This window comes from Ciona robusta, chromosome 2, assembly GCF_009617815.1.
Source record: "Ciona robusta chromosome 2, ASM961781v2".
Lineage (NCBI taxonomy): Eukaryota > Metazoa > Chordata > Ascidiacea > Phlebobranchia > Cionidae > Ciona > Ciona robusta.
Genome location: NC_143236.1, coordinates 3,050,316 through 3,077,961, shown reverse-complemented (window position 1 = coordinate 3,077,961; position 27,646 = coordinate 3,050,316). Strand labels below are relative to the sequence as shown.

The following is a 27,646-nucleotide window of genomic DNA, read 5'->3' as shown; positions in this document are numbered from 1 at the left end:
TGCTTGGCATTTTTAATAACTTTAAACGTATAAATAAAATGTGGTGTTTTTAAATTGCAAACCCCTTTTTCAATACGGAAACTAACAAACAAAAAAAAATCAATAAAATGATTTATTCGCGCAAACGCATGTCATGAAATGCTTCTAATATTTGATGCTGACAATAATGTCGAAGATTTCGAAACAGCAGGCGCATCGTGGGTTTGATAAATGATATAGTGCATTTATTTACACAATTTTAATATACGCAGACTTTACCACTATTGTAAATTGATTTCATGAATGGCTTTTCTTATTGTCAGCCATTATATTTTCAATACGGTACAAAACAGCTTAGAAGGTATCAGGAGCTTCGTTGCATAGTAGAGTGGGGGGAAACGGGACAACGGTGGCACGCAGCATATAAATATCCTGATGGTGTTTTAAAGAACTAACGGTCTGCGGGAGTCGTGAAGATATGGTTTTATAATTCTTTGAATTTTTTTTTTGTTTACTGCCAAAGGGGAAGAAGAATAGAATGAAGAAGTGTCCCATATTTCCCCACTCTACTAAATACGGTATAGGCGCATACTTTAAACAAGTTACAACCGTCGTTAAACTGTTTACCCAAACACCAATATACTATACTAAAGTTCAAAATTATCATGTTGTCCTAAAAATCACTATCGTCAGGGGATATAGTTACCAAAAATGGAAAACATGTTATAACATATATATAATCTAAAGGAACAGCAGCAACAAAATTACCTGGCTCAAAGTATGCTCATGGACACACCAATACAAATGTGCGACCGAGCTATCATGGCGCACTAATTACGACATACGACCGAACAATTTACCACGTAATGTTTTACATAGCGCAGTGTAAAATGAATATAGCCAGATATTTAGAGGTGTGAATTAAGTGGTTGTGTGTTCGTTTACAGGAGACGTTAGACTAAAGGCATTGTGTAGGCCGACTGGAAGAGGTAATTTTATATTTAAATCAATAACCAACGAATTGATTTAGTTTTGAGAACGCTAACAAGTTAAACAGAATACAAAATTTAAATCAATGTCTTTTTTGACAGCAATGGAGGATCCGATTTATTATAAGACACAAGGCAATTCATACCAAACTGACGCCTGCAGTTTATACAAAGCGATTCTGACTGTATTAGGTTTCAAAAAAGAAGTAATATGTCGTTTGTTAATATGCAAACAATTTGGAGTTGTGAAGATCCATTCAAACCGAATATATCCGTTAAAACGCCATGCGCTCCCTTGGTATTAAATAACTCAATGCAATTTTGATTTTCAAAAAGCTGCTGTCAAAACGACACGTCAAGCTGTATAACTCAATGTGGGATTTGAATCTATACACAGAACAATAACGGGGAAACGCCAATCGTTTTAGTTTTCTGTTCAACTGCTCGCGACGACAACGTATTCTTGCCAGGTTAGTTATTAAAGCCAAAATTGTTGTTACCAAACTAGGAGTTTTATAACAGTTTATAAATTTGTTGCAAAGTTTATAATCGTAGCAGTCGGGCATATTGTACTAGTTTTCTAAAACGACCATACTCAGAATTATTTTGGTATACGGACGGTTTTAGTTTAATATGTTTCCGATACCCAATAAAACACTTTGTTTTCCATCAGGTACTTTATAGGTGTTGTTAAGGGTTGGGGCCGTTAGGGGATACCGGAGGCTAATAATCAATTATGAAGTTATATTATATTCGTATTATACCCTGCCGATTTGCAACCGCCATTACAATAGTCGTCTTCAACGGAAAAATGAGCACAATAGGATCATATATGCATACTGTCATGGGTATAGAGTTCTATATTATAATATATTTGCGACTGCCAAAATATCAAATAATCTTTTGTGTGTTTTGACAGTTGTATTTTGACGCTGCAGCTCATATATGACTTTGTTGATTGACGCATTTATTCACACATTATAAAACGAAGATGACAGCACTATTGTGCATAAAATTTATTTCCTGGATGACTATTCTTAATTGATAGCCCATAGATTTTTAATACGATATCCCCATTGTGTCTAGAAGAAAAATTTAAGAAAACCGAGCAAAAACCACAGTTTCTATACAATGTCAGCAAATATAAATACTATGATGATTTCAGAACAATCGTCATCCAGACTTCTATATATTCATAGAGTGATTTCGCACTTAGCGATTATTTAGTTAAATGATGGATAAGAAAATATTGCTTCTGCTACTGCTTGTATTTCTTCTCGTAATCGAGTTGGGCGATGCGGGGTAAGTATATACGTGCGTTTTATAAGAAAAATATAAAGAGCATATTTATTAAAAAAAAAATATTTGTCGAAATTTACGTAACTTACAGAAGACGCAGACGCTGGATTACACGGCGACGTTGGAGTTCACGGCGACGTTGGCTTACTGGGCGCAGACGTCGTTGGTTCGGCAGGAGAAGGAGAAGACGTTGGGGTGAAAAACTAGAGGAAGGAACAGAGGAAAACCAAGATGAAGACGAACAACTTGAAGGCAAGTGAACACACAGTTTTATATGCAAACGTAATATGCGTGTGACCCACATGGTGTGGGGGAAGATGGGACATGTTTTCATTTTCTATTCTCGTCCAATTTTTGTACTAAACAAAGAATATTAACAGAAATATTTAACCGTAGTCCGCGACCCTAAAACACGTTTTTAATTGATTAAAAGACGACCAGGAAATATGAGACTTTAGGTGATGTGGTGCATGGATAAACAACTCAAAACTAAACCATGTTTTGTAACCACAGACTTGGACAATGAAGAGATGTTGGGAAGTATGAATGACGAAAGCCAAGAACTTGAAACACAAAATGACGAAAACCAAGAACTTGAAACACAAAATGACGAGAATCCGGAACCTGAAACATTGGCATAATGTTTTATGTAAAGTTATGCTGACAGACGAACCTTTAATGTTTTAATAAAACTTGCCTCAAATTAATAGAGTACATGCACGTGTAATGGTTGCGTTTGGAAAATAACAAAGATAACTTAAGTCGTTTAGGCACAGAATATATATATATAAACCTCTGTTGTAAAATGTTGGGCAAATTTATAAGCGACACAAACCACTGTTTAAACTAAAGCGTGGTGATCGCAACACTTTTTGGATATATACTTTGAATATTTAATCCACAATATAAACCCTATAATATCACGAAGGTATATTTGACAAGATAGTTAAAAAAAACACCGAAGATTTACAAATAGAGATTTCATAAAACTTAATATAGTACTGTGGGGAAAATGGGACTCCTATAGCTCTAATATCAAAATATTCCGATCGTGTTTTAAATAATTAACAACGGTCTATGGGAGTCGTTAGGATACGGTTTAATAATTCTTTGAATGTTCTTTGTTTACTATTAAATGAGACAAGAAAATAGAATAAAAGAGTGTCCCATCTTCCCCCACACTACTGTATATCTTTTTAAAAATGGACAATGGTGCAACGACCATGGACCCTTGTAGATATGTCATGTTTGTTTCTTTGTACAGATGTATGTAGGCTTACGTTTAATACCCATGAAACAACTAATTTATTCTGAAGCCCAAACATGTAAAGTTATCAACCAATCAACGGCAGCATGCCAAACATATAGGAAATATAAATGCTACAATATGAAAAACAAAGGAGTGCGCCAATGGGGTTCGTGGTTAACGTACGCTCTGTAACCCAACATAGAAATAATATAAGCCATGCTCGGAGTTAAACAAGTATGTTTTGTAACTAATAGTATATTGCAATGTTATACGGAGTGCTGAATTAATGGACAAAACATTAAGAACGTTAAGATGCTCCTGGTGTGAATCGCCGAATTAATGTTGTAAATGTGGGCGTATATATGTGTCCTTGGGCAAGACACCTAACGGCAATTGCTCCAACCCAGTGGTCACTACTTGGCTGTCCAAATTATTAGCCATACATAAAAAAATCCCCCAAAAATAATCACCCACAAAGTAACATACATGGTAATTCGTAGGCTGGCACGAGTTGTATCTACACCCGTGTTATAACGACTGTTGTTTTCCAGTCACGCGAGGATAAAGTAAGTTACATTACATTCATTTGCATTCATATGGGAATCTCGAACTTTCTCACAATACACAGCCACAGTAGTTAACCAAATCCAACATATGTGCCAATATACATATTGCTGGAATAAATGTATATATGCAGCATCAGACATAACACAGAAAAGCTTTTGTAAGCAATTCCATATACGAACAATAAACGTAATACAGTGTTAGTAACGTGTACATTATGACAACACACTAGGCTTACATACAAAAACAAGAATCCAGTGACATGGGATTATAATGTATTACCATGGCATGATATCAAATATACATACGTATGTGTATTAAATGTATAGGAAAAATAGCCGCGAATGTGATTTCTAAATGAATCAATTTGACATAAACGCTACAGCCTTTAAGAGGTGTTGATTTTACGCCGAACAGGGCAATGAAATTTAAAATCGCTTAAATGATGGCATTATCTCCACACAGCAACGTTTCACGACGTCTCGAAAAGAATAACAATCACAATTGTCGAGAAACAACCGCTGAAGTGCTGCTTGATGAAGAGAACCCAAGGATTTAAAATTGGAACTAAATATTTTCGAAAACTTAATTTTGATAGTGTAGCAGTTTCATTGTCAAGTCCGTTTTATGGTGTCGTTTTTTTTACTTTGAATAGGTTTCAGAATAAGTTCGCGCCTTTTGATTTCACAGAAAACTTTTGTTTTATGCGTGTGTCATTGTTATGTATAACGTTAACCCTGTAAACGATTCTAACATCGTTGTGTGTTCCAGTGACTTATGAATCATGTCGGTGGTGCGGGCCGTGGCAGTCAGTGGGATAAATGATTGTCAAATAAACGAATTCCAATGGCGCAAACGAAGCCATTCAAAGCTGGGTAATATGTGCCTACGGTAAACAAGCGACGTACAAGACGAAACTTGTAACTATGTAATCAGCATCGCCACTTACTGTGTCACCTGGGTGAGGCTGGCTTATAGGTATTCGACGACAGGTTAGAAAGAATTTATGGTTAAGTCGCGAAATACGAAAGCTAAATCGTGTCACTGTAAAATGATTGCAATGGTAGGCCTATGGACCATTCTATAAAGTTCAATGAGATAGAGCAGCAAATTAAGCATGGAATTGTTTGCTTTAATTGTCTCTCGATAAAGCCTTCGTAGATACAGCGTTGGTTAGAGAAGTAGATGATGAATTTAACATCTATTGGTTTAAGATGGGTTTGTGATGTTAAGAGTTGCCCTCAGAGATAGAAAACGATTGCAAGATTGCAAGCTTTTCAGTGAACAGGTGCCGTTTTAGGCTGTGTTGTTGTGTGGCATCGATTTAAGAGGGGTCAAATATAGGTCAGGCATCGGTCTTCAGGTGTACCATGCAAAGTTAGAAAACCTTTTTGCGTAACTGTCTTTAAAAAAACAAAGCAACAGCACCACAAAATTATCAACAGCACCACAAATTTAAAGTTTGTTTTTCGACATTTATTAAAATAGCATTTCTGACATCATTAGGTTTATCTAACGTCATTAGTTACAATGGGTTGTTCGGCGTCTGTCCAAGTACAAAAGCAGAATGACGAAAACGGAAATACGAACGGAAAGAAAACGAAACCACCGCCATTAATCATGCCAGCGGGTAAGTGTCATTGGCTTTCACCGGTGTGTTGAGATGCTTGAACGCTACTCCATAGACGGATGGCTTGCGTACACCTTTGCGTCAAAAGCGAACACACATCTCTTCACTAACGATGCTTGCGACCTTAAGGTTTGTGGGAAAATCGTCGAAAAAGGGACTTTTGAACGATTCTCGTATAACGACTCTTCAGAATAGGTTCTACCCACTTTCATCGTGTAGAGGAGCTGGGTTGGGCCAGAAGGTCAATAGAAGTTTGATATATACATTAAGCCTTTTTTTTGCGCGATTCAGATTAGTATATTTTTGTTATCGGAGTCAAATTATAGTCGCGGTGACTTTAGCTTTAGAAACTTATAGGCATGAACGTACAAATCCAGAAATTCGTGAAGGGATTATAGTTTAATAAATACTAAAAAAAGCATTTCCTTAAAGTGTATTATATTACGGCCAAACTATTTATTGGGGCCATTTTTTTCAATCTTGCGTTACCGGTGGTTGATTTAACCATAGTATATCATAGTATCACTTCAGTATTCTATGATTTAACGGAATGGTGTATACTGACTTGGCAAGCGAGCGAGGCAAAAATGGTATATTTCTTTGACGTCAGAGCGACTACTTTGATTGCGCACAAAATTCTATTAATATAATCTTACTGAAGGATTTTTTATGGCATCTTTTAACAACGGAAGCTGTTTATCAGTTGTGATACAATTATACTAGACGATCAGACTAACAAATTTTAGTAGATAAAGTCCGAAACAAAGCAACTGTATGAAGGCAGCGGTTCAGCAGCATTATTTATGGCGCGTGTCCACATTTTCCAAGCCGTGGGATTAATTTTTAACTTGATGTTTTATCTGACTTAAGTCATACAGTTTAAATAGCCTCGGAGCGCCGCATAATGGTTTACAGTATTTATGCTACACGACTTGCAGAGTTATAGTGGCAATAAGGTTCAGTACAGTAAGGTTAGATAATAGCAACTGTTAACAGCCTAGTGATACGTTGAGGTAATACGACATTTACTTGGTGTTACGTGAAAGGCTGCTTATTATAACCTCGCAATTAGATGACATTAATGCTTACCAACCATTTTAAGTGCGAGTTGTTTTACGTTGAACGAAATTTAGTTGTCTTTGTATACTTATATATCTGAAAGGTTATGCATGCAGATGTGGGACGAGTCCCACAGGGGTATCTCGCGCTTTTAACTTTAGGTTACTAACGTTATAACGATCGTTAGAAAGTGTTTAATATTTAAACTTAGGCTGGAAAATTCCAGCTGTTGTTTAAGGCCAGTCTAAAGCTAACATTGTTGACCAATTAATGACAGGTGCTGGTTAATTGTATGTAAGAAAAAAAGAACCATGTATACAAAAAAATAGTATATTGAACGGCAGGTGTGCATGGGCAAATTTAAATATCGACTGCATCACCAAAACATAAAATTCATTCGCGGTTGGTGGTTTAGCGTGCGGAAGGTTAGCACGTAAAGAAGATATGTAGTTGGGTGGGAAAATATGGGATACATTTTTATTTTTATTTTGTTTTTTCGTTCCATTTGGTAGTAAACAAAAAACATTTAAAGCATTATAAAACGTACCTCAACGACTCCCATAGACCATTGTAAAACGTTTAAATCGCGATCAGGATATTTAGATATTATTTTCTAAAACTGTCTTTTCTTTCCCCACCCTACTTATACTGGTTGGTTTTAAATTTGCACTCAAACGTATAATTACTCAAGTGAATAGTTGTATAAATAAGCGGGCTACACTTCGGGTGATTACCTGATTAGGTTATATTTAGAAACTGTGTTTTTAGTAAAGTGGTGAAATAAAAGGTAAAACCTTTGCAGCCCATTCTGAGCTTATTAATTTTACTTGAACGTCTGTGTTGTTAATTTTTATATATTTTAAAGGCGTCTGTTTTACACAGCAAACGCTGACTTCATAAAAACGGAAGAGGGAGAAAGAGAAACAATGGTCGAGATAATGAAAGAGAAAGAAGTGGAAAATATTTCGGGAGAAGGAGAGGAGCGTAGTGATCCCGATGGAGCTGCATCTAATCTAGAAACCAATCCGGATGCCCAGGAAGACGAAGAAGTCAGAGATGACTTCGATCCGACTAAGAATCCGATGACGAGGAAAAATCTTTCTTCCCTAAAGAAGCATGCGACCCAAGAGACGCTTGAGTTTGTGTATAAGAACAGTTCATCGTCTTCCCCCAACCATACAGGGGGTACATTCGGTCTTATCACAGCAGGGACACCTAACTCATCAAGATGGACCCAACGTCGGGCCTCTGGTGTTCCGCCACCTCCAAGAGCATTGAAAGACTCGGACTTTTTGTCAAAATACGCGAGCGGATCACGCCGACCATCCAATATGATGGAAAAGGAGGAGGAAGAAGAAAGAGAGGAAGATAAAGAGGAAATTGACACTAAGAGTTAAAGTATAGTAGGTAGGGGTAAGATGGGACAGGTTGCATTACCTTTTGTCTTTCCATTTGGTGGTACACAAAGACTATTTACCGAAGTATATAACCGAAGTCCCGCGACTCTAAAATATCGTTGTAAAGTTAAAAGCAGGTTTATGAAATTTTGGATTTAGTGGCTACGGGTATCCCATCTTACTCCACAGCAGTACTATTGCTACATATCGCTGTTTGTGCTTACGACACAGCACATGGACCTATGCTTCTTATTATTTCTTGTTGGTGTACATACTTTCATTCCTCTGTTACCGTGTAGCGCATAACATTGTTATACCAGGTGTACACGCCTGGCTTCAATATTTATGGTTGTTTAGATAGGTGCTGTAAAAACTTTCTAGTAAAACCCCTCCTATTTAGATATCACATTAAACGCAGTTGAACCCTTGAGAATTCAACCGTATATTCCTAATTTGGTATACCGAGTATATTTTGCTATTTTTGTTGTAATATGAAGTATTGTTGTGATATGTTTAATTAAATAAGCTGGATATAGGGCAACATACCCTTGCGATATAAGCGTGAGATGTGTCAAAATAAAATCAGTAAGCTTATATGTTCTAATTGCTGGACAAATTCTTTCGAATGTTTTCCTGGTTATCTAGATTCATAGTTCGAAATAAACATAAAAGCAATTTTGACACGTAAAATGGGCCACGAAGGCAAAAGCGAAAACAGATTTTAAAGCGTTGGTGCGGAAAGATGTTTTGCTTTGAAGACTTAAATTATTTCTGTTTAGTTTTTATTGCACAAAAAAGTCCATCATGAGCTTTAACGAGAAAAATTTAATGGAAATACATTGGGTTTAACGTGTTGGTAGAAAACGATCATGCGTTAGTTTAGCTAGAAACCGCCTGCCACTGTACTGTTCAGTATGTTTACTTTCGCGAAATAACTGTTGAAGTTAAGGAAAACCTTAGAACTGCTGTCGTCGTGGCGTTTGATACGTTTGGCTCTGTGTGTAATAAGCGCTCGCAAATTTAATGGTAGGCTGTAAACCGAGATATAACACAACTTGGTTTCGGTTCAAAAATTTTAGGAAGATAACTAACAATCTAAACGTGGTTTAAATCAAACAGTAACATATTTATTAGACAATCGGCAAATACGTCTTCGCAGTAAACATATTGTATTTACCGATTGGTTTCCGCCGGTTACTTTTTGCTTTTGTCTGAGAAAAACTGAAATTCTAAGAACAAAAAAGATTTTACAGTCGCTGGTGCGAATACAGTGGTCGGTTTTTAACAAACATGCCTCAATTTGCCTTTTTATTGCACAAGCCCCAGACCACTAACGGTTTCTTTAAGAGATTGAACAACCGCTGTCTGTCGCTAGTGACCCCAACGCGCGAGTTCGAAAGCGTCTGCTTTCTTATACATCGGTCACGGTGTCTGATTTCACAGCGTGCTCGTTTAACAGAATCGTTCGTTGTTGGTTAATCATTAAGAACAAACTCGAAGTGGGTCCTACTACCTTCTCTAGTATATCCAGTAACGTTAGAATCACATACGAAAGTTTTATTGACAGTGAAAGGTGTGCCGTTAGTTAATCTTATAACATTTATAAAAAGGGAAATAAGAAACGAGATATTTGAAGTTTAAAAAGTCTTAAAAATGACGCAGTTTATGTGGTATAGTCATAGTTAACATACGTCCGTATTTCTAATAGTACATCCATCATAATCGTTAATTAGGTCGAGAAAGAAAAGTTACAAAACAAGTTAACCGGTTTGCCATTTCATCGGCGTTAGTTTATTATTCCAGTCCCATTGTTCCTCGTTTGAAAGGGAAATAATCTTTCAAACGCCGTAGGGATTTTATAAGACGTGCTAAAACCATTATTGGTTGATTTACAAGCGAGCAAATGACAAGGCGACATACCGAATGCCAAACGTGTGTGGAAACTGGTCGAGTATATTGCCTGTATATCTTAAGCACTGAACTACTAGCGAGCAAAGATATCAAGTTTCTTCTGTCTCCAAACGAGAAAGGCTTCAGATTGAAGCAAAACAGACTTTATTTAACGGCGATATTGCCGAGCGTGGGTACTATTGAAGAGGTGGTAATGTAAAGTGGTTGACAGTTAGTGACTGTTCCATTATAATTCGATTTACATAGATTGGATCTCGGTAGTTAACCGTTCTGTTCATACAGTCCAAGCGTAGTATACTGCCATTGATAACTCAGGCGTATGATTATAATTGTGCGTTCACTGTGAGGGTTGTAGTGTCACAAGTTGTTTTCGTTACGCGCTGGTAAGCAGTGGCTCAAGAGTACTACTTAAACTTTGATGGGATTATTATTGTGTTGGCATTAAAGAAGAAAAATGCAGTGTAGTGCTACAACTCTGGTTTTGACGCTTCTTAGTATGTCAGGCAGCATCATGTACATTGCATGTGGGTACATGGCTCTTGAACAGACTCTCGCACTTTTCAAAGAATATGGGCCACTAAAAGGTATGTTTGTTTTCATTTGTAAACTTGCAACAGTTTTTACGATTGCCTTAACTTTGAGAGTAAACCTTACTCGCTTTGTAGCGACAAAATCTCACGGAAGTGACATTGATCGCTTTACGAAAGAACGAGCACCTTTGTCATGAAACATTTAATCACATGACCGCATTATTTACCACCTGACTGAAGCTTCTTAATTATTCAAACGTTTTATTGACTGGTTTCTAGATTTCGACCGTTTGATTTGTATTGATTCCCATTTTCAAATTGTCTTCTACTCAAGTGCGGTCGTTATACCAGCTATGTTTCAAAGTCCCCAGCGTAAATGTTATATGTCACCTGTTATTCCGCGTTGTCGCAATAACGAATAGAATACTGTAGTTAAATTATTAAGTGTTGCTCAATGCAACATAAATTATGCAAAGGATAGCGATATCACTGAACTGTAAAACAACGCTGACATTTAAGCGCCTGTACATTGGCCAGTTGGCCACATACACTATGAAAAACATGTTAATTTTGTGGACACTGTACATTACACTGCAAACACCATGTTTAACAGATCCCGCATTCCGCTGTGTTTTGGAGCGATACTGTTTTTATTTTTGCCTGTTGGAGTGGAAAACTCTTGCCCCAATCAATATCCCATTACGCACTGTTGCGAAATTTTGAGCATAAATACTTTTGCGAAATTTTGAATATAAATAACAAGCACAACAATTTGTAATCTTTCCGTTATAACAGATAGGGGTAACCCCGCCTTGGACCCTCCACCAGTCTACATATACAATGCCCAAACCGGGATCTACGGCCCTATGAACTACAACCAGAGAGGAAATTTAGTTCCACAAGTGTAAGTATACATGTATGTACGTATCTATTAACATAACGACATATTTCCCCTGAGGTCATGCTCTAACTGACTATTCATTTGCAATTGCGGACAATTTGATCAAGTACAATAAGACTGATATGGGAGATACAAATTACGCTGTTTTCGTTTGTTTAAAATCATTGAATTGAAATCTCTTTTCAAATTGTACCAGTTCATACAATTGAAATGTAGAACGTGGACAATAGGCGTAATCTAGCAACGCAATTGACCGAGTCAACTTATGATTGAATCGTCGTTTAATTAGAAGCTTGTATTGCTTTAAACGCCTGACACGAATGGCTGGCGTTTCAAAGCCGGCCAATTTAGCCTCCGATTACGTTGTGGAGGTTTGGCCGGTAAATGCATCCCATTATTCCCCAATGATTGACAATGAACCGTAAACTGAACAAACAAGCTTGGTGCCTTAAAACCTTCAATACTTCGCAACGCTAGAGAAAAGCTACAAATAGAGTATTTTCACTGTTACTAAAGCATATAGTCGAGGATATAAGGGTGTTCAGTTTATTCTGCAACGTAGTGTGTATGTGTATATAATAAAGCTCCCAGCACGAAAACCTGTGATAATCTGGGATTGCCCTAGTTACTTGATCCAAAAACCGAACCGGACACCAAAATATTGGCAAAAAAATATAGACTGTAAACCAGGACTTGAAATCAAACGACACGTTTCATGTTATGCACACCGCAATGTAATATTGGTCATATTCGCTCATTTGGCCCTCACTTGAGAACAAAAACGGATACGACATCGGATTAACAATTGTTTTTAGTTAAATTCGTCGTATAAACATTGACTTAAAGGGATTGTGAGTGGTTTATTTCCCGTCTACACTCCTTAGGTTGATCCGCTTTTTAACCATGCTCTATTTTCTCTGTCGGTTTTTTCCTGAAGTAGTTATCGTTACCGAGGTAATGCAACAATTTCGGCGCAAATCTCATGGCGTGTCACGCTGCAGGACCTTACCCACGTAGAATAATATATACAATTATCACCGTCGTGCTAATCGGAACGTGTAGTTTTCGTGGGATTGCGTAATAACTTGTGAAAATCACAGCTTGGAGTTTATTTTCGCGTTGGTAAGTTTGCGCAGCGCTCAGGATGAAAATTGTATTTAAAATATTCATAAGCTGAAAGGCTTTCGGGTCACTGGGTCGTAACGCATGCCGTTTATGCAACTGGACGGAGTATCTCATACAGAAACTAGCGTTATCGATTCGATAAACTAATTGCTTTTGATGCGTGGTCTCTCAGTCATGTTCGCTTCATTATGGAATTAATTGTAGCGGTGAGTCCACTATAGGATACAATAATATAAATTGGCAGCATGTTACGTCACAGCCGCTTCTCGAAATACCATTCGTCTAAATTAATAATCATGTGACGGTTTAATAGCCTGTGACCTTTTTACAATTGAACGCAACTTGACACACTTTCTCAATCAAGTAATTTGAGAACTGAAATCTCTTTTAACTAATTTATAAATCAAATAATGAAAGAACACACACGTCGCTCTGTCTATCCAATTTCCATTTTCACTTTAACACGCATGAACACAATTTATGACGTACGAACATTACTATAGTTAACCCAGACACGAGACAGTCGGGATTTTTGTGGTAGATTTCTGTACACCACCCGCCATAACCGCTGATACACAACAGGTTCGCTGGTATACAATATTACCTCATAGCCCTCGGCGTCTTCATGCTTATTAACTGCACCGTCTTCATGGTGGATTCAGTGAGGAGTAAAAAAGCAGTCAAGGACCGCACTTATCAGGGGAAGAGAACTGGTCTTTCCCGCATCAGTTGTACAGGATGGGTAAGTTTCATTACATCATTTTCATTCCTAAAAGATCAATCATAATGTTTATCAATACATGGTAGAGTGGGGCAAGATGGGACATATTTGTATCTTATTTTCTCGTCCCATTTGGTGGTAACAAAGAACAATCATAGAATTATAAAACTTATTCTCGCTCCCTCCCTTAGACCGTTGTTAATTGTTTAAAACACGACCAGGATATTACGTGCTAAAAGTGTCCCATATTACCCCACATTACTATATGTAGCAAAAATATTTATTAAAATTACTTTGCACCGTATTAAATAAAAAATATGGTCAAAATACGGTATTATATATAACCTGACTTTGTTATTTACTTCTTTGATATATAAAATAACAAAAATTGGTAATAACAAAAATATATAGACTTACAACATCATTTCATAAAGCAGTAGGCTTGCCGAAAATAAGACTGGTTGTGTAGTGTTTACCACGTTTTAAATTGAAACTGTTTTGTTACAACTTTATTATATCGACCTACAGACTGTTTTTGTTGGTTGTTTGCCAGTTGCTTACGCACCTTTCGTTATTAAATAATTTATAGTCCGAAAAGGATTTTCTAATTCCGAATAACATCTGCTGATTATTTTTTTTGTGGGGGGGGGGGATTTTGATTGGTGGATTAAAATTCATTTATTTCAAGACCCTTCGGCTTTGCATATTTAAAATGTTTCATGGCCTTAAAACAGTGCCGCTTTGGGTGTAACAATAAAATAGCGCTGTTAATTGCTTAAAACACGTCAAGAAATTTTGGGTTTTAGCTAATAAGGCCATTACATATTTCTTCTAAAAAAATTACAATACTGTACTACATTCGTATTATATTATGCTACTTTTATTGCAGTTAGCGAGTTACTCTGCTTTTCTGGCGCTTATGTGGTTTGTGATGGCCTGCTTCGGTGTGATACCATTACTCGAATTTCGAATCACCATGCAGCGCTGTTGGGACTTAGCTAACCCGAACTGGAGCCCTGGAACCGCTCAAAGAATTTGTATTGATCTGGTGCAGTATGGTAAGTGTGTGTTTGTTTCAATTTGACGTGTTTTCATATTTCGCACCGTAAACAAAACGCGCGATCATTACCTTGAATGTTATAGCTTCAAGACACTTTCACATTGACGGCGTATGTGTTCTTCGGCAAAACATTTAACAATTGATTTAACTCGGAGTTATTATGGGTTTTCTAAATTATCAGCCATACATTATAAAAACAAAAAAAGGTTACCCACTAGGACTATGGTACATACGCGGTAGCTCGTTAACACGCAAAAGAGGTATATAAATGCACCTTGTTTTTAACAACTGTCGTTGCCCCACGCGCAAGAATAATGTAAATACGTTCATTATTTATTTAGGTTAATGGCAAAAATGAAAATGACAAAGGTTTTTTAATAGCTGTAAAGTACAACGATAAAGTGTCCACATATTTGACAATTTATTTCAGTTATATTTTTAAAAGCACCCAAACCAGTAATATACCTCATGCAGTGGCAATGTTATGACTGGAAGCTGCCCTGTTTATTGTGATGTGATTTCAAATTATACTGTACTGCACTACTTCCCAGAAAGAGCCCAACAATACTAACATCCTGTTTCATAATGACGCTTTTATTTCAACTCTTTTAGGTTCATATACTTAGTTTCTGTCGTAAAATCAGTTTGTGAAATCAAGGATAGTTTTTTCAAACACACAACCATGATAATGGAAAAGAAATTTACAAATTAACTCAGAAGTGATTACAGAGATTAGTGATACAATATACAATGTGTTTGGAATAAACCCAATTTAAGATGACTTGAAGTGCTTGTCGAACATGTATTCCCCAAGACCAGTTCCAACCAGTTCCAAGTTTGTGATGTAATCTTTCAGTTGTTTGATAGCTTCAACTTGCTCATGCAAGTAGTTTGCCTCAATGAAATCTTGGAACTGTCAGAAAATTGTTGTTTAAATGTTATAGTGTATTAGTTCATACTATGGTATACTATCACTAGTATTGCAATAACAAGTTAATTTATAAATACTCATTGCAAAAAGCACTGAGAAAAAAAGCAGGTCAGTCAAACATTGTAGTTCAATCAAAACAACAGCATATAGAATAGAAAACTTTCACTGTATTGTTATTTCTGTTACAACGTAGCTTCAAGCATGATGCAATAGACTGTAATATGACGTAATACACTGTCACGAGATGTGGTCATTAGTGCTCGATCAGCAATGTGATACGTGACACATAAGTATGACATCAATACCACACATGGCGCCTACTATGGTTGTGAAACGTTTACTGTGTTTCAATACCTATTCATTGTGTAATTATAAACTTACCTCTGGATCACCATTAGCTGTTTCATGCAAAGCCAACAAGCTTTTGTTGACATTCACCTCCAAAGCAAGGGCACACTTCATAGCTTTGATGGTGTTGAAATTGTCCGGTCCAAAAGGTCCTGGAGACTATAAATAAACATTTTGTTATAATACTTCATAGTTACATGCATTAAATCAAGTATATTCTATTATAAAGCTAAAAAAGTATCTTTTTTAGTTTCTTTTAAACTAAAACTTTTGAATTTTGTTTTAGGTAACAACTACATGGTGCAGAGTTTATTGCTGGTTACTAAAGTATTAATATTGTGTTTAAAATATTTATAACCTTTGTATATTGACATTATCTTTATAACGTTAGCATACCTTGATGGGAAAATATGTTGTATTTCCACCTCGTCTGTTATGGAACTCAACCATCTTGTTTGCATGCTCTCTCTCCTCTTCGGAGCAGTCCTTGAAAAATTTTGAGACATTTTTCAAGGCAACATCATCCCGATCAAAGTAGTGGCCCTGCGTAAAAGTTGATTTTAGCAAACACCCTAAGGCAGTGCTGTAATGAAGTTGTTTTAAGTCTAGTATTTTACATTAAACATTGAAGTAAGTTAGATGCAAGATATTACTAAGGAACTTACCATAGCCATATACACGTAAGATGCATAGAGCTCCAAATTTATTTGGTTGTTTAAGCCATCTTCACACTGTTTTGTCCACTCACCAGCTGTATTACCCTGTAAACATAACAAACATCTAAAGAGTGCTCTTTACACAATAAGCTATATTACATGTACAACAACAATTTTTCAAGGTATGACATTTAATGTTTTGTCAAGGGGTTAAAATACATTTATTTACTGTACTTACACTGGAGCTTGTAGATTGTTGTTGTTGGTCCATTTCTTCGATGGTGGCGGTTAAACTGACGTAATATCTAAAGCAATATCTTTAAAATAGTAATAGCTGCGACGATGAGTACCGTTCGTACACTGACGACCCAAGAACTCAGATTTGTCTCAGCAAAGAATGAAGCAAAACGGGTCAGGTCGATGTATTTAGCTTGCCTTCTGTTGGTTGTTTACGACGTCAGGCGCTCTTACATTCAGTTATCTGCACTCCCGCTCTTATGGCTTACTTCAGGCCTATAAAGAACGGGAGTGCAGACAAGAGAAATTAAGACCAGTAGAACGACGCGCGATGTCGCGACTCAGCATATTTCGAAGCACTGCGTCATGCTGTCTCGCTATTCGTTCGTTTCGGTTATACTCCCCGTACCTTGCACCAGTGGTACATACTATTTACAGGGAGTAAACGTCGATTGATTTACTCTTCTAAAATTTCCCCAATCATGTTTCGAAATCTGCCGACTCATTGTGAGAGCTGGTTGACTACGTACTTTACTCCCTTGCCTTTACACAAAAACAAGTTCTGTTGCCTTGTAGTTCTACCTTTAATAAACAGTACACATAATAATAGTAAAATTTTAACTGCGTTACCTTTGTTACGATAAGTTTTTGCTGGATAGTGCACATATTTAAACTTTCGAAACAAATACTGTTTGTTTAGAAGGGAGTACACTGAGTTTAATAAATATCGCTGCCATGTAGCGAAACTTGCATGGCTTTCATAACGATCACCTGCGTCATTTCCGGTTGACATTAAAGAAGCCTTTGGTCGAAACGATTTGTCAGCTTTTCTGACGTAATGCAGTATCGGTCACAAGACACACATCGTTGCAGCTGTACATTGCAACTACAGTATTGTGAGAGAATTGCGACCTATTACGAATTTAGTGATCGATATTTGTGTTAATAAACAGTACTAAATAGTATCCAAATATCCCGATCATGTTTTAAATTAATAAAAACGCTTTATGGAAATCGCAAGGATACGGTTTTATAACTTTTCAAATATTGTTTGTTTGCTACAAAATGAAACAAGAAAACAGAATGGGGAGATGTCCCATATTACCCCAAACCACTATTCCTCGCATTCTCTTAAGGTGGCCGTACACAGTATCCGGCATGCGAATTCGCCTGGGAAGTCAGATGCAAACCCATTACCGAGTCCCGCATGCGGCAGCGAAATCCGGACAAAACGGACGAATTCCGGATATTGTGTACAGCCACCTTTAGCGTGTGTATGGGATTCTTGTTAGTCGATAACGGGGTATAATGACGTTAAACACATCAAATTATTAAAGTACTAATGGGATATCGTAAGTCCCTTATTATCTTTTGGTCCTATTTTGAACAATTAACAATGCTATTTTAAAGTGTCGGGGCTACGGTTATGTAATAATGCAAATATTCCTTGTTTACTATCAAATGGGACGAGAAAAGAGTATGAAAACATATCCCATTTTACCCTAACCTACTATAACAGTTTTTTGATTCTACGGAAGGCGTGTACTTTACGTAATGTTTATTTGCTGGTACCAATACGTACATGTTAAATTTCATCTTATCAGCAAATTGTCAATGCTTACAAACCCACACTGGATTCCCAGAACTCATCGCTATATATTTTAATAACTTGTGTATTACACAGGGTTGGTGTTCTTTAAAGAGACACAAGACACTGGCTACGGGTTGATATGTGGACCGAGTAACAATCTGCTTTACCCTGATGGGAATTTGGAAGGATTTTGTGCCAATGTAAGAGCTAAATAGAATGCAGTTTAAAATTTACTTTTAAAATTTACTCCCATGACGTGACTAAACATTTTATCATTGCAGTATTATCCTGTGTTCACCCTGTACGTCGTGTCATTTGCCGGTGCTGCTATTACTATGATGAGTATGGTAAGCTAATTTTCTTACCTACGCAATTAATGTAGTGCTGTGGGGTAAAATGAGACACCCTTAGCTCATATTATCCAAATACTCTGATCGTGTTTTAGCAACGGTCTATGGGAGTTTTATAATTCTCTGAATGTTGTTTGTTCACCCTTAAATATGACAAGAAAAAAAGATGAAACCTGCACTATCCTACCCCAGCCATGTAATATCTTACCCTTACCTACTATATTATTTTCTAACACTTTCCACTCGCAGATTTTGTTCGCCCTACGTCACGCGTCCAACTTTGTATACCTCAAAGTCCGTCGATGGGAAAATCCCCTTGGTCCCCCTGGAGGTAAAAAAGCCCCGAAAGGACCCCACCCCCATGGGTATGACGACCGCCCATACACTACCAACAGTCTACAGAACCCTAATTACGAGCACAACGTACTGCTGGTAGACCCGGATCGTATGCCAGATGACATTAGCCTTAACCCGTATAGCTTGCAGCCAGGTAATAAATGAATATAGTATACTGTTATATTTAATAATCATTTCCGCACTCTATGTAAAAATGTTTCGTGGCGTAAAATGGGACACCTTTAGCACATAAACCCCATATTTTCTGATCTAGTTTTAAGCAATTAATAACCCTCTTTCAGAGTTACCGATCTACGGTTATGTAATTTTGTAATTTTTTTTGTTTATCATAAAATGGGATAGGAAAGGTAATGAACGTGTCCTTTTTAGGCCACCCTACTATATATATGTGTGTATCGACTAAGATATAGTTTGCAGCCCTGTTGCCTATATATCCGCCTTTGATCATAAATGCTTGGTCTGTTTGTATAGCAACTAAAACAGAAACGTGACGATACGTCTATAAACTGACAAATACCGAGTTGACAAAGTTTGTTAACTGTGTAGGCGGATGTCTGCACCAAACTCGTTTAGTTTTATCTTCGCCATCTCTCGCTAATGTTAGTTCGCCGATTTCTCCTCTTGCTGTGCAAACATTACGACCATTTACATTTTGCTATATCGCGTTCTACAACAATATTTACACTGCGTTATATATTTCTTATCCCAGGCGATGACGTGATGGATATGAAGCAACGATACTTTGACCGGGCGGGCGGTGACCACAGGGACTATGATAAACGTAAGTAACCTTGGAGACGAGCAAGACCACGATTTACCACCGGCACACCCATATATAGGACAAAGCTTTAATAAAAAAATGAATAGCCGGAGTATATAGGTGGTTCTAAACGACAAATATACTATTTTTTAAGCCTAAACTGTTCAAGGTTCCACCTATTTTTTCAGGGCGTTCCAGCCGAAGTTCGTCGTCTTACGCGGACGAGAAACCGCTCACGTACGACTCCAAGCGACGATCTCGTCGTCGTAGTCACGATAGCCGTGAAACTCCACGACGTAGACGCAGTGACGTCAGCGACGAATCATATGATCACGGCTCACGACACCCAACAAGTCGAAGCCATCGAGGATCGAAATCACGTGATCTCTCTACCGCAAGCGAAAACGGTGACGTCATGAAAGGCACGGGATCAAGCGACGAATACGAGCGCTCTAGCGTCCCATACCGACCGAAACCTCTGCGACGGAAATCAAAGGGCGCGAAGAGCAACCCAGAGATATACAAGCAGTCCAGTCGCCGTCGGAAACGGTCAAGTCATAGAAGAGACGAGTACGATTCCCCTCCCAGCGATTATTACTTGCAGGAAGATTTAAAACGCCGCAGTTCGACTTTCAACGATAGAAGCAGAAGTGTCGTATAACGACAGCCCCGCAGTCAAACACAAACGATAATTATGTTTGAATATCTCATTCGAAACACAACATTATTTCAAGCTACAGCGCACAGTATTATATCTGAGCACCCATTTCAACCAAGCGCGTACAATTCTGGTTTTGTATCCTTCGCATGATTTTAGTAAACGTTTCGTTACAGTGTGTTTCCTACCATGCCGTATTCGCAATGAAAGATATGTACAAAATAATTCATTCCGCTTCGTAATTAAACAAAGACAATGAACGCTTGCGTGTTTATAAGCAGTGCGTATTTGCGCAACATATGACAGTTTCAATGTATTACCGCAGCAGTAACAGTTTTCTGCTTAATAACTTGTACTTAATTCTTGTACTTAAAAATCTAATCCTGATCTGGTGCTCATATAGTTGAACGAAAATCTTGTTTAGTGAAATATAATAAGGATCTGGTGCTACGAATATGTAACAGACACATTTCTGTTTAATTTAATATGACAATAGTTATCCAACTTCGCCTTGCATAACAGTTTTAACTTCTATACGAAGCTATAGAAAAATTGTACGTGAAACCACAGACCAGAATAAACGGGTCAAATCATTCAGTCAAAAGTCAGGCATTTCCAGTAATCAATAAGTTATTATACGGTCTCACCTGAAGCAATCTTCTTCGCCTGCTGATTTTGATATCTGTCTTTACTTGTTAGAAAGGGCTGCTTCACTTTTGTCAATAAAAGTCATAAAATAATTCAGAATATCTACTAATTCATCAAACAATATCACAACTCCACACAACACATTACTGCCAATCTTAATGCATTGGGTTGTGTCAAACACTGCACGTGCAGCGCTCCTGAAGCAATCAACGCCGCGCGTCGGTTTATACTGTTGAGGTGGGCGGATCGTTGATTAGACTCGGATTTCGACGGTGCCAGACCCGGGTCTTTACGAAAACGGGGGAAATTAACTAGTGTTGCATAATTAACAAAGTAGCGACACATTAGCAGTGCGTATGTATACTACGGTTTTGTAAATTACACTGTAGAATGTTACACATTTTTAATTTTGCATAAAAGAATTGGCGGATATATGCTTATTGTATCCTCCAGCGTACATACTAGCTTAGTGTTATGGTATAGCATGGCGTGTTAAAGCATCATGAGAGTCATTTATTGGCAAGGTGATCCAAGGGTTAACTGATCAGGCAGCCACAAGAAAAATAAAATAAATTTACAAATAACGGTGTGTGGTGGATATACAAAAAAAATGTTACAAATAAAATACCTACCACATTTACGCCACATAAAATAAATATAAACAAAAGTAGTGTTTGTAATAATCACATACAAAAGATTGGAACTTCGCCATATAATAAGATATAGGTACATTAAGCAGCTATGTAGATGGGCGTGTTTTCCTTCGGGGTCGCAATATCTTTATAGCAGCAGTCACGGAGTTTTGGTTGGCAACTATATTGGTAGTTAGCAATGTTGCGTAGAACGAGATTTTCTTCCAATGACAGCATCAAGTCCTCCGTGTTCAGAATAAAGTATTTCTGAAGACCTCCGGTCACTGTATTTGTTAAACTTATTCTGAAATGCAAAAATAAAAATTATTAAAGGCTCGGAATTATGGAATTTATAAATAGTAGAGGGGAAAGACCGGGACACTTTTAGCACTTAATACCCAAATATTCTTATAAGAAAATAGAATGAAAATGTGTCCCATTTTCCCTTATACCCTAGCAAAGCATGAGTAATTTATATTAATTCGTTATTCACATTTAAGCGTATAGTTGTAACTCATAAATCTGACCAAAACAAATTTAAAGCGTCGCATGTTTTCCGCTGTCTAAAACATCCGACAATTTATAGTTCAAGACTAACTATATAATTTATTCCACAAGGACGTATGAGCGGTTGACATGTTAAAAACACATTAAGGTTCATGACCAATCCTTTTTGATCATCGATCACAATCTAAAGATGCAGTCCTAAATATTTAGAAAAGTACGCGCCTATTATTCCAGGATTAACTAAAAAAGCAAACAGACAGATGAAAGATAGATAGATATTGCCTTTTAAAGTAAGGGGAAAGGAATATATTATACCCTAAAATCGTCTCCAAATTTAAAATGGAAAATGCGTTGATTTTTACGATTAGAACTTCATTGTCTAAACCTAGACCACCATGCGGGTCTACGCTGTAGGCGTATTGCTATGTTAATACTCAGAGCTGTCCAATTCCAGGTTATTTACTGCGTAATGCATCATTTACTCTCAAGAAGAATTTACCTGTTTCCCGTAGGCTTTGTTTTCTCTGTAGCAGATGATTATTGATAAGATGGTAAGCAGAATCACGCAAGACGCCAACATTACCAATATAGAATGAAGAACCAATCCCACCTATTCAATAATACTCAAATGTAATATAAATCTATAATTTGCATTAACAAGTAATTGAGTTTTATAGTAGGGTGGGGAAAAACGGGACGCCTTTTAATTTTATTTACTCGTCCCATCTTGTAGTAAACAAAGAACATATAAAGAAAAACTGTATCATAACGACTCCCAGCATAAACTGTTGTTATTTATGTAAAACAAGATCCGGATACTTAGATATTATGTGCTAAAGGTGTCCCATCTTTCCCCAACTTACTATATAACATGTTATGGTAACTGTTATGCACATCACTAACAGTTATGTAGAAGGAATAATTAATACCGATATACTTATATTTTACAACGGTTCTGTTTTTTTAGATTTTCTTGTGTCTAAAAATCATCCGATAAATCAATAACACAAAATATCAATTTCTCGTTGGCCGGCAGTTATGATGGAATTGATATTTCACCTTTACTCGGTGCTGCCTTTATAAAAAGGATGAGCATACATGGTTACTTTTAATTACACTTATGCGTAGCCTCGAGCATCACAACTTTATCAGCATAAACCTCAATTACGCACGGAGAGGATTAAAATCATGTCACGCTGCTTTTATTCTTATATCTCACAATCTGAAAGGTTTTAAAGAGAGGCTGCTGGCTCTACGTGTTTACGAAGGCAGCAACAGCAGGAACGCGAGCTGAGATTAAAGGCGTTGTTCGTGGTAATGCGCGAAGTGGCACACTCGTTCATGAAAACGATTTTCTGTTGATGCGATAAGGAAAAAATGTCAAAAGATTTTGTGTTTTTTTTAACTTTTATGAATGATCCTCAAAACTGCAACATGTTTAAATTATATTAAAATTTGTCCCTCCAACGCAACAACCTATGAACCCCAAGAAATAATTTTCAAAAGCCCTAAAATGTTGCTGTCACCTATATACCAGCTGGCAATTTTAAACTTGCACCATCACATTTTGTTTGGGTATTTGCAAAACACCTGTTGTATAATGTTTAAATAAGTCACCAGCAGCGTATTACGTTCGGATTATGACCATCGCAGACACTAATACATAACTTCTTAAGAGGAGACAAAATGGCTTGGAACTAGATGTACGAAAGTGTTTGAAATTGGAACAATGTTTCATCGTTTTCTTTACTTCTATGACGTTTCGGTTCGAGTGTGATGTCATAATTGACTTTTTACTCGATTGCGGTCAACAGTTCAAAGGGGGAGGACAGACGGCGCCTTTGGCTGTTTACTGATGGTGGCAGACAACACGCAGTTTTATATTGTGCAAACACTGGCCAATCTAATCAACGAGGTTTTACGCGGCCAAAGGTTTTTAGGGTGCGACAAATTTCACGCTGAGTTTACCGGAAACACAACCGCAGGTCGGGTAGAAATTGCGAGGAATGTTTGTCCACATCGGCATTACCAGCACTCTATAGGCGCTGTTTGTTGTGAATAATTGATGCTTGGGGTGTAGGCGTGACCTTGCGCACGTTGGAAAACAGCAGCTGCCACCTATTAAAGCTATGTAAGCAAATTAAGCTGCCTGTTTTTGTTGTATGCATGAACGGCGCATAATTGTACAACTTCACACAGCACCGTATAATTACGACGTGTGCGGGTCGCTTGCTGCAGCAAAAGTGCTCTAAGATAACTATGTCAATATTTTGGTCGCGCTGACCCCGCCTTGTACTTTTACTCAAATACAACGCACACAATCAGCTGTCCATTCCGACAAGGCTTATTCGTACAGTCAATTGGAGAAAGCGCAATCAAGTGGGTAGTTAATTGACGCATAATTACGTTAAATTAGCGACAAGTGCATTATGAGTGGATGGGGTCAGATTCCTTTTGTGAACCTTAACCAAAACTTGGGTGTTCAGAAACAATCTTGAAATAACGAGAGTACTTTCCACTATAATCCTATGTAGAAGGTAAAACGGAATCTACAGCAACACAACGCGAGGCTGGCAACAAAACTATACGGCAGCAAAATCAACGCGTTACTTTTATGTACACTGTATATACACATAACTCCAAACTATAATAGAAAAGTATTTCAAATATAATAACCTAAACAAATTCAAAGTTCTTATAAATGCCAATAATAAAGTTATTCTTACCGTTAAAATTGTTGATTGTTCACCCACTGTGATCGATAATTCAATCAGCTCGACACACAGCATGAGGCCCGCAAAATAGATGCTTGTAATGGCGAACGACCACATAACCTGCGTGATATGAAAACATACTTCAATAATAATAAAAAAGCTTGGCCAAAGTTAAAGGGGGAGAGTCATAAGCTGTTTTTACGAAACTCAATGAAAATAAATCGTGCATAATTACAAAAAATCATACTACTGTCAAATTTTATTTTCATATAAAACGTAAGCTGTTTTTTATATAGATATCATTTCTCAATAGCCTATTTTTCGCATGTTCAGTTTACAGGGCAGTATATCATTTCCAGGTGGTCGCCAAAAATAAATATTACGATATCAATAAATAAAAAAAATTAAGGAGAAAACTATCAGAATATTGATTATGACGTAACATAACATGAGACGAGCGTCGTACTCTTTAGATATACTACGTCACAGACGATGAGAAACCACGTCACAAAGACACATGTTGATTTACATATACCAACCTTGATGGACTTGAGTTTCCCGGCGGATGACACATTCAAACCACCCATAGTTGCAAACTGCATATACAACGTAAACTTACAACATGTTGTTTGGTTTTCTAAACTATTTTGGTCGTGCGGAATTTATACTTATTATAAGTTACATATCATGTTCAATAAAATCCCAACAGTGGAATTTTAATAGACAACGTAAATAGTAATTGGCCAGTATGCTTTGTCTTTGTTAAATGCTGAAGACAACGATCAAATTACAAAAAGACTCCTGATATTGCTATACAAATGGCGGCCATTAGAGCCATTTTACTCTCTCACGCGCACACATATCCTTGATATCTATAGTATTATAGGGTGTGGTAAGATAGGATACTTTTAGCACATAACCGCATATTTCCTGTGTTTTAACAATTAACAACTCTTATTTATAGTGGTAAGGATACGGTTATAAAACTCTTTAAATGCTCTTTGTGTATACTAAACCAAACGGGACAATAAAATAGAATAAAACATGTCCTATTTTACCCCACTATATATAAATACTATACAGCTTACACCTAAAACAAGAAACTTACAAATATTGGACACCATATTCCGCTGCCTGCTGACCGTCTGTCCACCTCAATGGTTAACGGAATCGAGATAGTGATACATGCGAGCGCAATTAAGAGCTGGCAAACCTGGAATTTATTTTTTATATTATTATTAAAAATAGGCGAAAATATACCAACACAAAAGTATAATGTCCGGCGCCATGGCACAGTTGGTTGTCGCGCAGTGCCGCCCCAGAGGTGTGTGCTTGGGGAAGACACTTTACGGCAATTGTTTTATCCCAGTGATTACAAATGGGTTGTCAAAGTTGTCAGCCATATAAAAACGGAATACAAAAAACAAAATGGAAAACAAAAAACAAACAATCATCCGCACAGTTACATTCGTGGTAACTCGTAAGCTGGCAAATAAACCAGAACACCTATATATAACAACTGTCGTTTTCAGGCCGCGTGAGGATAAAGCAAGTTACATTCATTTGTTTATATAAAGAAACATGTAAACCCGTATACATGAAATAGTATATGGTTTTATTAATTGCACTAAGAGATTTAAAATGGTCATATTATGATTGTCTTCCAATAAAAAAGGTCTAAGATTTAAGCTCAACGATTTTCACGGTATTATACTATGGTAAACTAAAGTAAATATATACTATGATGTTATAATCCTGTACAAGGAAAATATTTTCTACCCTTTATGAACGTGTTGACGTGTTAGGGTTTTTTATTAAAAGTGTCGCATTTGTATAAAATTATCCTGGTAAATATAAAGCTAAATTCAAACCATTTCCTAAATAGCGCGATCAATACTATAGTGGGAAATATAAAAACGCCGCGTTCTCTCTTATCCCTGTATTAAGAGCAGCCATGTTAACCAGACACACAATTTGGTCATGAAATATTAATGAGCAGTGAAACAGATTTGACCGTAATTATATTGTTGCCTTTTTAACACCCTATGTCATAAAATGAAAATCGATATTTATGTATATCGTCGGACAAAATGTTTAGAACGTTATTTGTTTGGTTTAAAATTTGATAAAACGCGCTTAGCACAAGCGTAATGACGATGTATTTCGTCATGAGTTAAACAGCGTTTGTCGTTAAATACTGAATGGTGTACTGTGAAATGTTTCCCTATTACATGTGTTCGCACGATTTACACCTTTAACGGTTGCACCCAGACAGCAAATACAGAATCAAGCGCAAATTCAAAACATGTGTTGGATATTAACTGACATGAAAACCGGTTTCATTAAGTTAAAGCTATATGCCTTGGAACATAAAACCGTTGGCTTGTTGAGATAACATATAGTGAGGGTGAAGAAAGAAGGGGCAAAACTACCAAATGAGACAAAAAATTAGAATAAAAAGATGTCCCATCTTCCCCCACCACACTATACATATAAACACAGCAATAAAATGTTTAATGTAAACGTTTGTGTCAGCACGTATGGATAAAACCTAATAAAACAAATTCACTTACGCCAATGCGTTTCATTCGTCTACAAAACAAAGATGGCTCTGACGTCACGGGTACGTCATCATCAACATATTTTTCATCTTTCAATATTAAATCTTCTCTGTGCTGGTCGGAGTCAGTCCCCAGCGAATCTACGCTTATGGAGGTCCCACTTTGAGAGCCGTCGTTATCTTGCATTATTCACTTGGCCTAAATACCCTAATCTGCAATGCAATTTAATATTGCTGAAAAGATAAGGGACCTAAATACATGTAACTTGATCATACGAATATA

At 37.1% G+C, this 27,646-nt stretch overlaps 5 protein-coding genes across 5 annotated transcripts; 3 read left to right on the top strand and 2 right to left on the bottom strand.

Annotated features, from left to right (window-relative positions):
* The first annotated feature begins 2,109 nt into the window (after nucleotides 1-2,109).
* Nucleotides 2,110-2,981, top strand: LOC149740151 (uncharacterized). Its single transcript, XM_089872400.1, has 3 exons — nucleotides 2,110-2,270; nucleotides 2,359-2,519; nucleotides 2,781-2,981. The coding sequence occupies exons 1-3, from the start codon at nucleotides 2,200-2,202 to the stop codon at nucleotides 2,906-2,908; spliced, it is 360 nt and encodes a 119-aa protein (XP_089728526.1). The 5' UTR covers nucleotides 2,110-2,199; the 3' UTR covers nucleotides 2,909-2,981.
* A 2,591-nt stretch (nucleotides 2,982-5,572) lies between these two features.
* Nucleotides 5,573-8,760, top strand: LOC149740150 (uncharacterized). Its single transcript, XM_089872396.1, has 2 exons — nucleotides 5,573-5,710; nucleotides 7,652-8,760. Exons 1-2 carry the CDS (start codon nucleotides 5,611-5,613, stop codon nucleotides 8,164-8,166), a joined length of 615 nt encoding a protein of 204 aa, XP_089728522.1. The 5' UTR covers nucleotides 5,573-5,610; the 3' UTR covers nucleotides 8,167-8,760.
* A 900-nt stretch (nucleotides 8,761-9,660) lies between these two features.
* On the top strand, nucleotides 9,661-20,562 carry LOC149740148 (uncharacterized). The gene is made up of 9 exons (XM_089872391.1): nucleotides 9,661-10,661; nucleotides 11,403-11,511; nucleotides 13,216-13,375; nucleotides 14,244-14,412; nucleotides 18,271-18,377; nucleotides 18,459-18,524; nucleotides 18,777-19,017; nucleotides 19,594-19,665; nucleotides 19,833-20,562. Exons 1-9 carry the CDS (start codon nucleotides 10,532-10,534, stop codon nucleotides 20,303-20,305), a joined length of 1,527 nt encoding a protein of 508 aa, XP_089728517.1. The 5' UTR covers nucleotides 9,661-10,531; the 3' UTR covers nucleotides 20,306-20,562.
* Nucleotides 14,990-16,857, bottom strand: LOC149740149 (soma ferritin-like). The gene is made up of 5 exons (XM_089872399.1): nucleotides 16,588-16,857; nucleotides 16,359-16,454; nucleotides 16,090-16,236; nucleotides 15,727-15,852; nucleotides 14,990-15,327 (listed from the first exon to the last, which is right to left on the bottom strand). Exons 1-5 carry the CDS (start codon nucleotides 16,618-16,620, stop codon nucleotides 15,187-15,189), a joined length of 543 nt encoding a protein of 180 aa, XP_089728525.1. The 5' UTR covers nucleotides 16,621-16,857; the 3' UTR covers nucleotides 14,990-15,186.
* An 880-nt stretch (nucleotides 20,563-21,442) lies between the features above and the next one.
* On the bottom strand, nucleotides 21,443-27,615 carry LOC149740147 (uncharacterized). Its single transcript, XM_089872395.1, has 6 exons — nucleotides 27,377-27,615; nucleotides 25,912-26,016; nucleotides 25,343-25,399; nucleotides 24,816-24,923; nucleotides 22,589-22,699; nucleotides 21,443-21,886 (listed from the first exon to the last, which is right to left on the bottom strand). Exons 1-6 carry the CDS (start codon nucleotides 27,548-27,550, stop codon nucleotides 21,776-21,778), a joined length of 666 nt encoding a protein of 221 aa, XP_089728521.1. The 5' UTR covers nucleotides 27,551-27,615; the 3' UTR covers nucleotides 21,443-21,775.
* Between the last annotated feature and the right edge of the window lie 31 nt (nucleotides 27,616-27,646).

Excerpts from the sequence above, each read along its gene's own strand:
- LOC149740147 (XM_089872395.1), bottom strand. The coding sequence starts at position 27,550 with ATGCAAGATAACGACGGCTCTCAAAGTGGGACCTCCATAAGCGTAGAT. Across the intron at positions 26,017-27,376 it reads GACGAATGAAACGCATTGGC|GTTTGCCAGCTCTTAATTGC; the intron begins GTAAGTGAATTT and ends AATAAATTCCAG. Across the intron at positions 21,887-22,588 it reads ACAAAGCCTACGGGAAACAG|AATAAGTTTAACAAATACAG; the intron begins GTAAATTCTTCT and ends TTTGCATTTCAG.
- LOC149740150 (XM_089872396.1), top strand. The coding sequence starts at position 5,611 with ATGGGTTGTTCGGCGTCTGTCCAAGTACAAAAGCAGAATGACGAAAAC. Across the intron at positions 5,711-7,651 it reads GCCATTAATCATGCCAGCGG|CAAACGCTGACTTCATAAAA; the intron begins GTAAGTGTCATT and ends TGTTTTACACAG.
- LOC149740148 (XM_089872391.1), top strand. The coding sequence starts at position 10,532 with ATGCAGTGTAGTGCTACAACTCTGGTTTTGACGCTTCTTAGTATGTCA. Across the intron at positions 13,376-14,243 it reads GCATCAGTTGTACAGGATGG|TTAGCGAGTTACTCTGCTTT; the intron begins GTAAGTTTCATT and ends CTTTTATTGCAG. Across the intron at positions 18,525-18,776 it reads CTATTACTATGATGAGTATG|ATTTTGTTCGCCCTACGTCA; the intron begins GTAAGCTAATTT and ends TTCCACTCGCAG.
- LOC149740149 (XM_089872399.1), bottom strand. The coding sequence starts at position 16,620 with ATGGACCAACAACAACAATCTACAAGCTCCAGT. Across the intron at positions 16,455-16,587 it reads AACAATCTACAAGCTCCAGT|GGTAATACAGCTGGTGAGTG; the intron begins GTAAGTACAGTA and ends TTATGTTTACAG. Across the intron at positions 15,328-15,726 it reads CAGCTAATGGTGATCCAGAG|TTCCAAGATTTCATTGAGGC; the intron begins GTAAGTTTATAA and ends ATTTTCTGACAG.
- LOC149740151 (XM_089872400.1), top strand. The coding sequence starts at position 2,200 with ATGATGGATAAGAAAATATTGCTTCTGCTACTGCTTGTATTTCTTCTC. Across the intron at positions 2,271-2,358 it reads ATCGAGTTGGGCGATGCGGG|AAGACGCAGACGCTGGATTA; the intron begins GTAAGTATATAC and ends CGTAACTTACAG. Across the intron at positions 2,520-2,780 it reads TGAAGACGAACAACTTGAAG|ACTTGGACAATGAAGAGATG; the intron begins GCAAGTGAACAC and ends TTGTAACCACAG.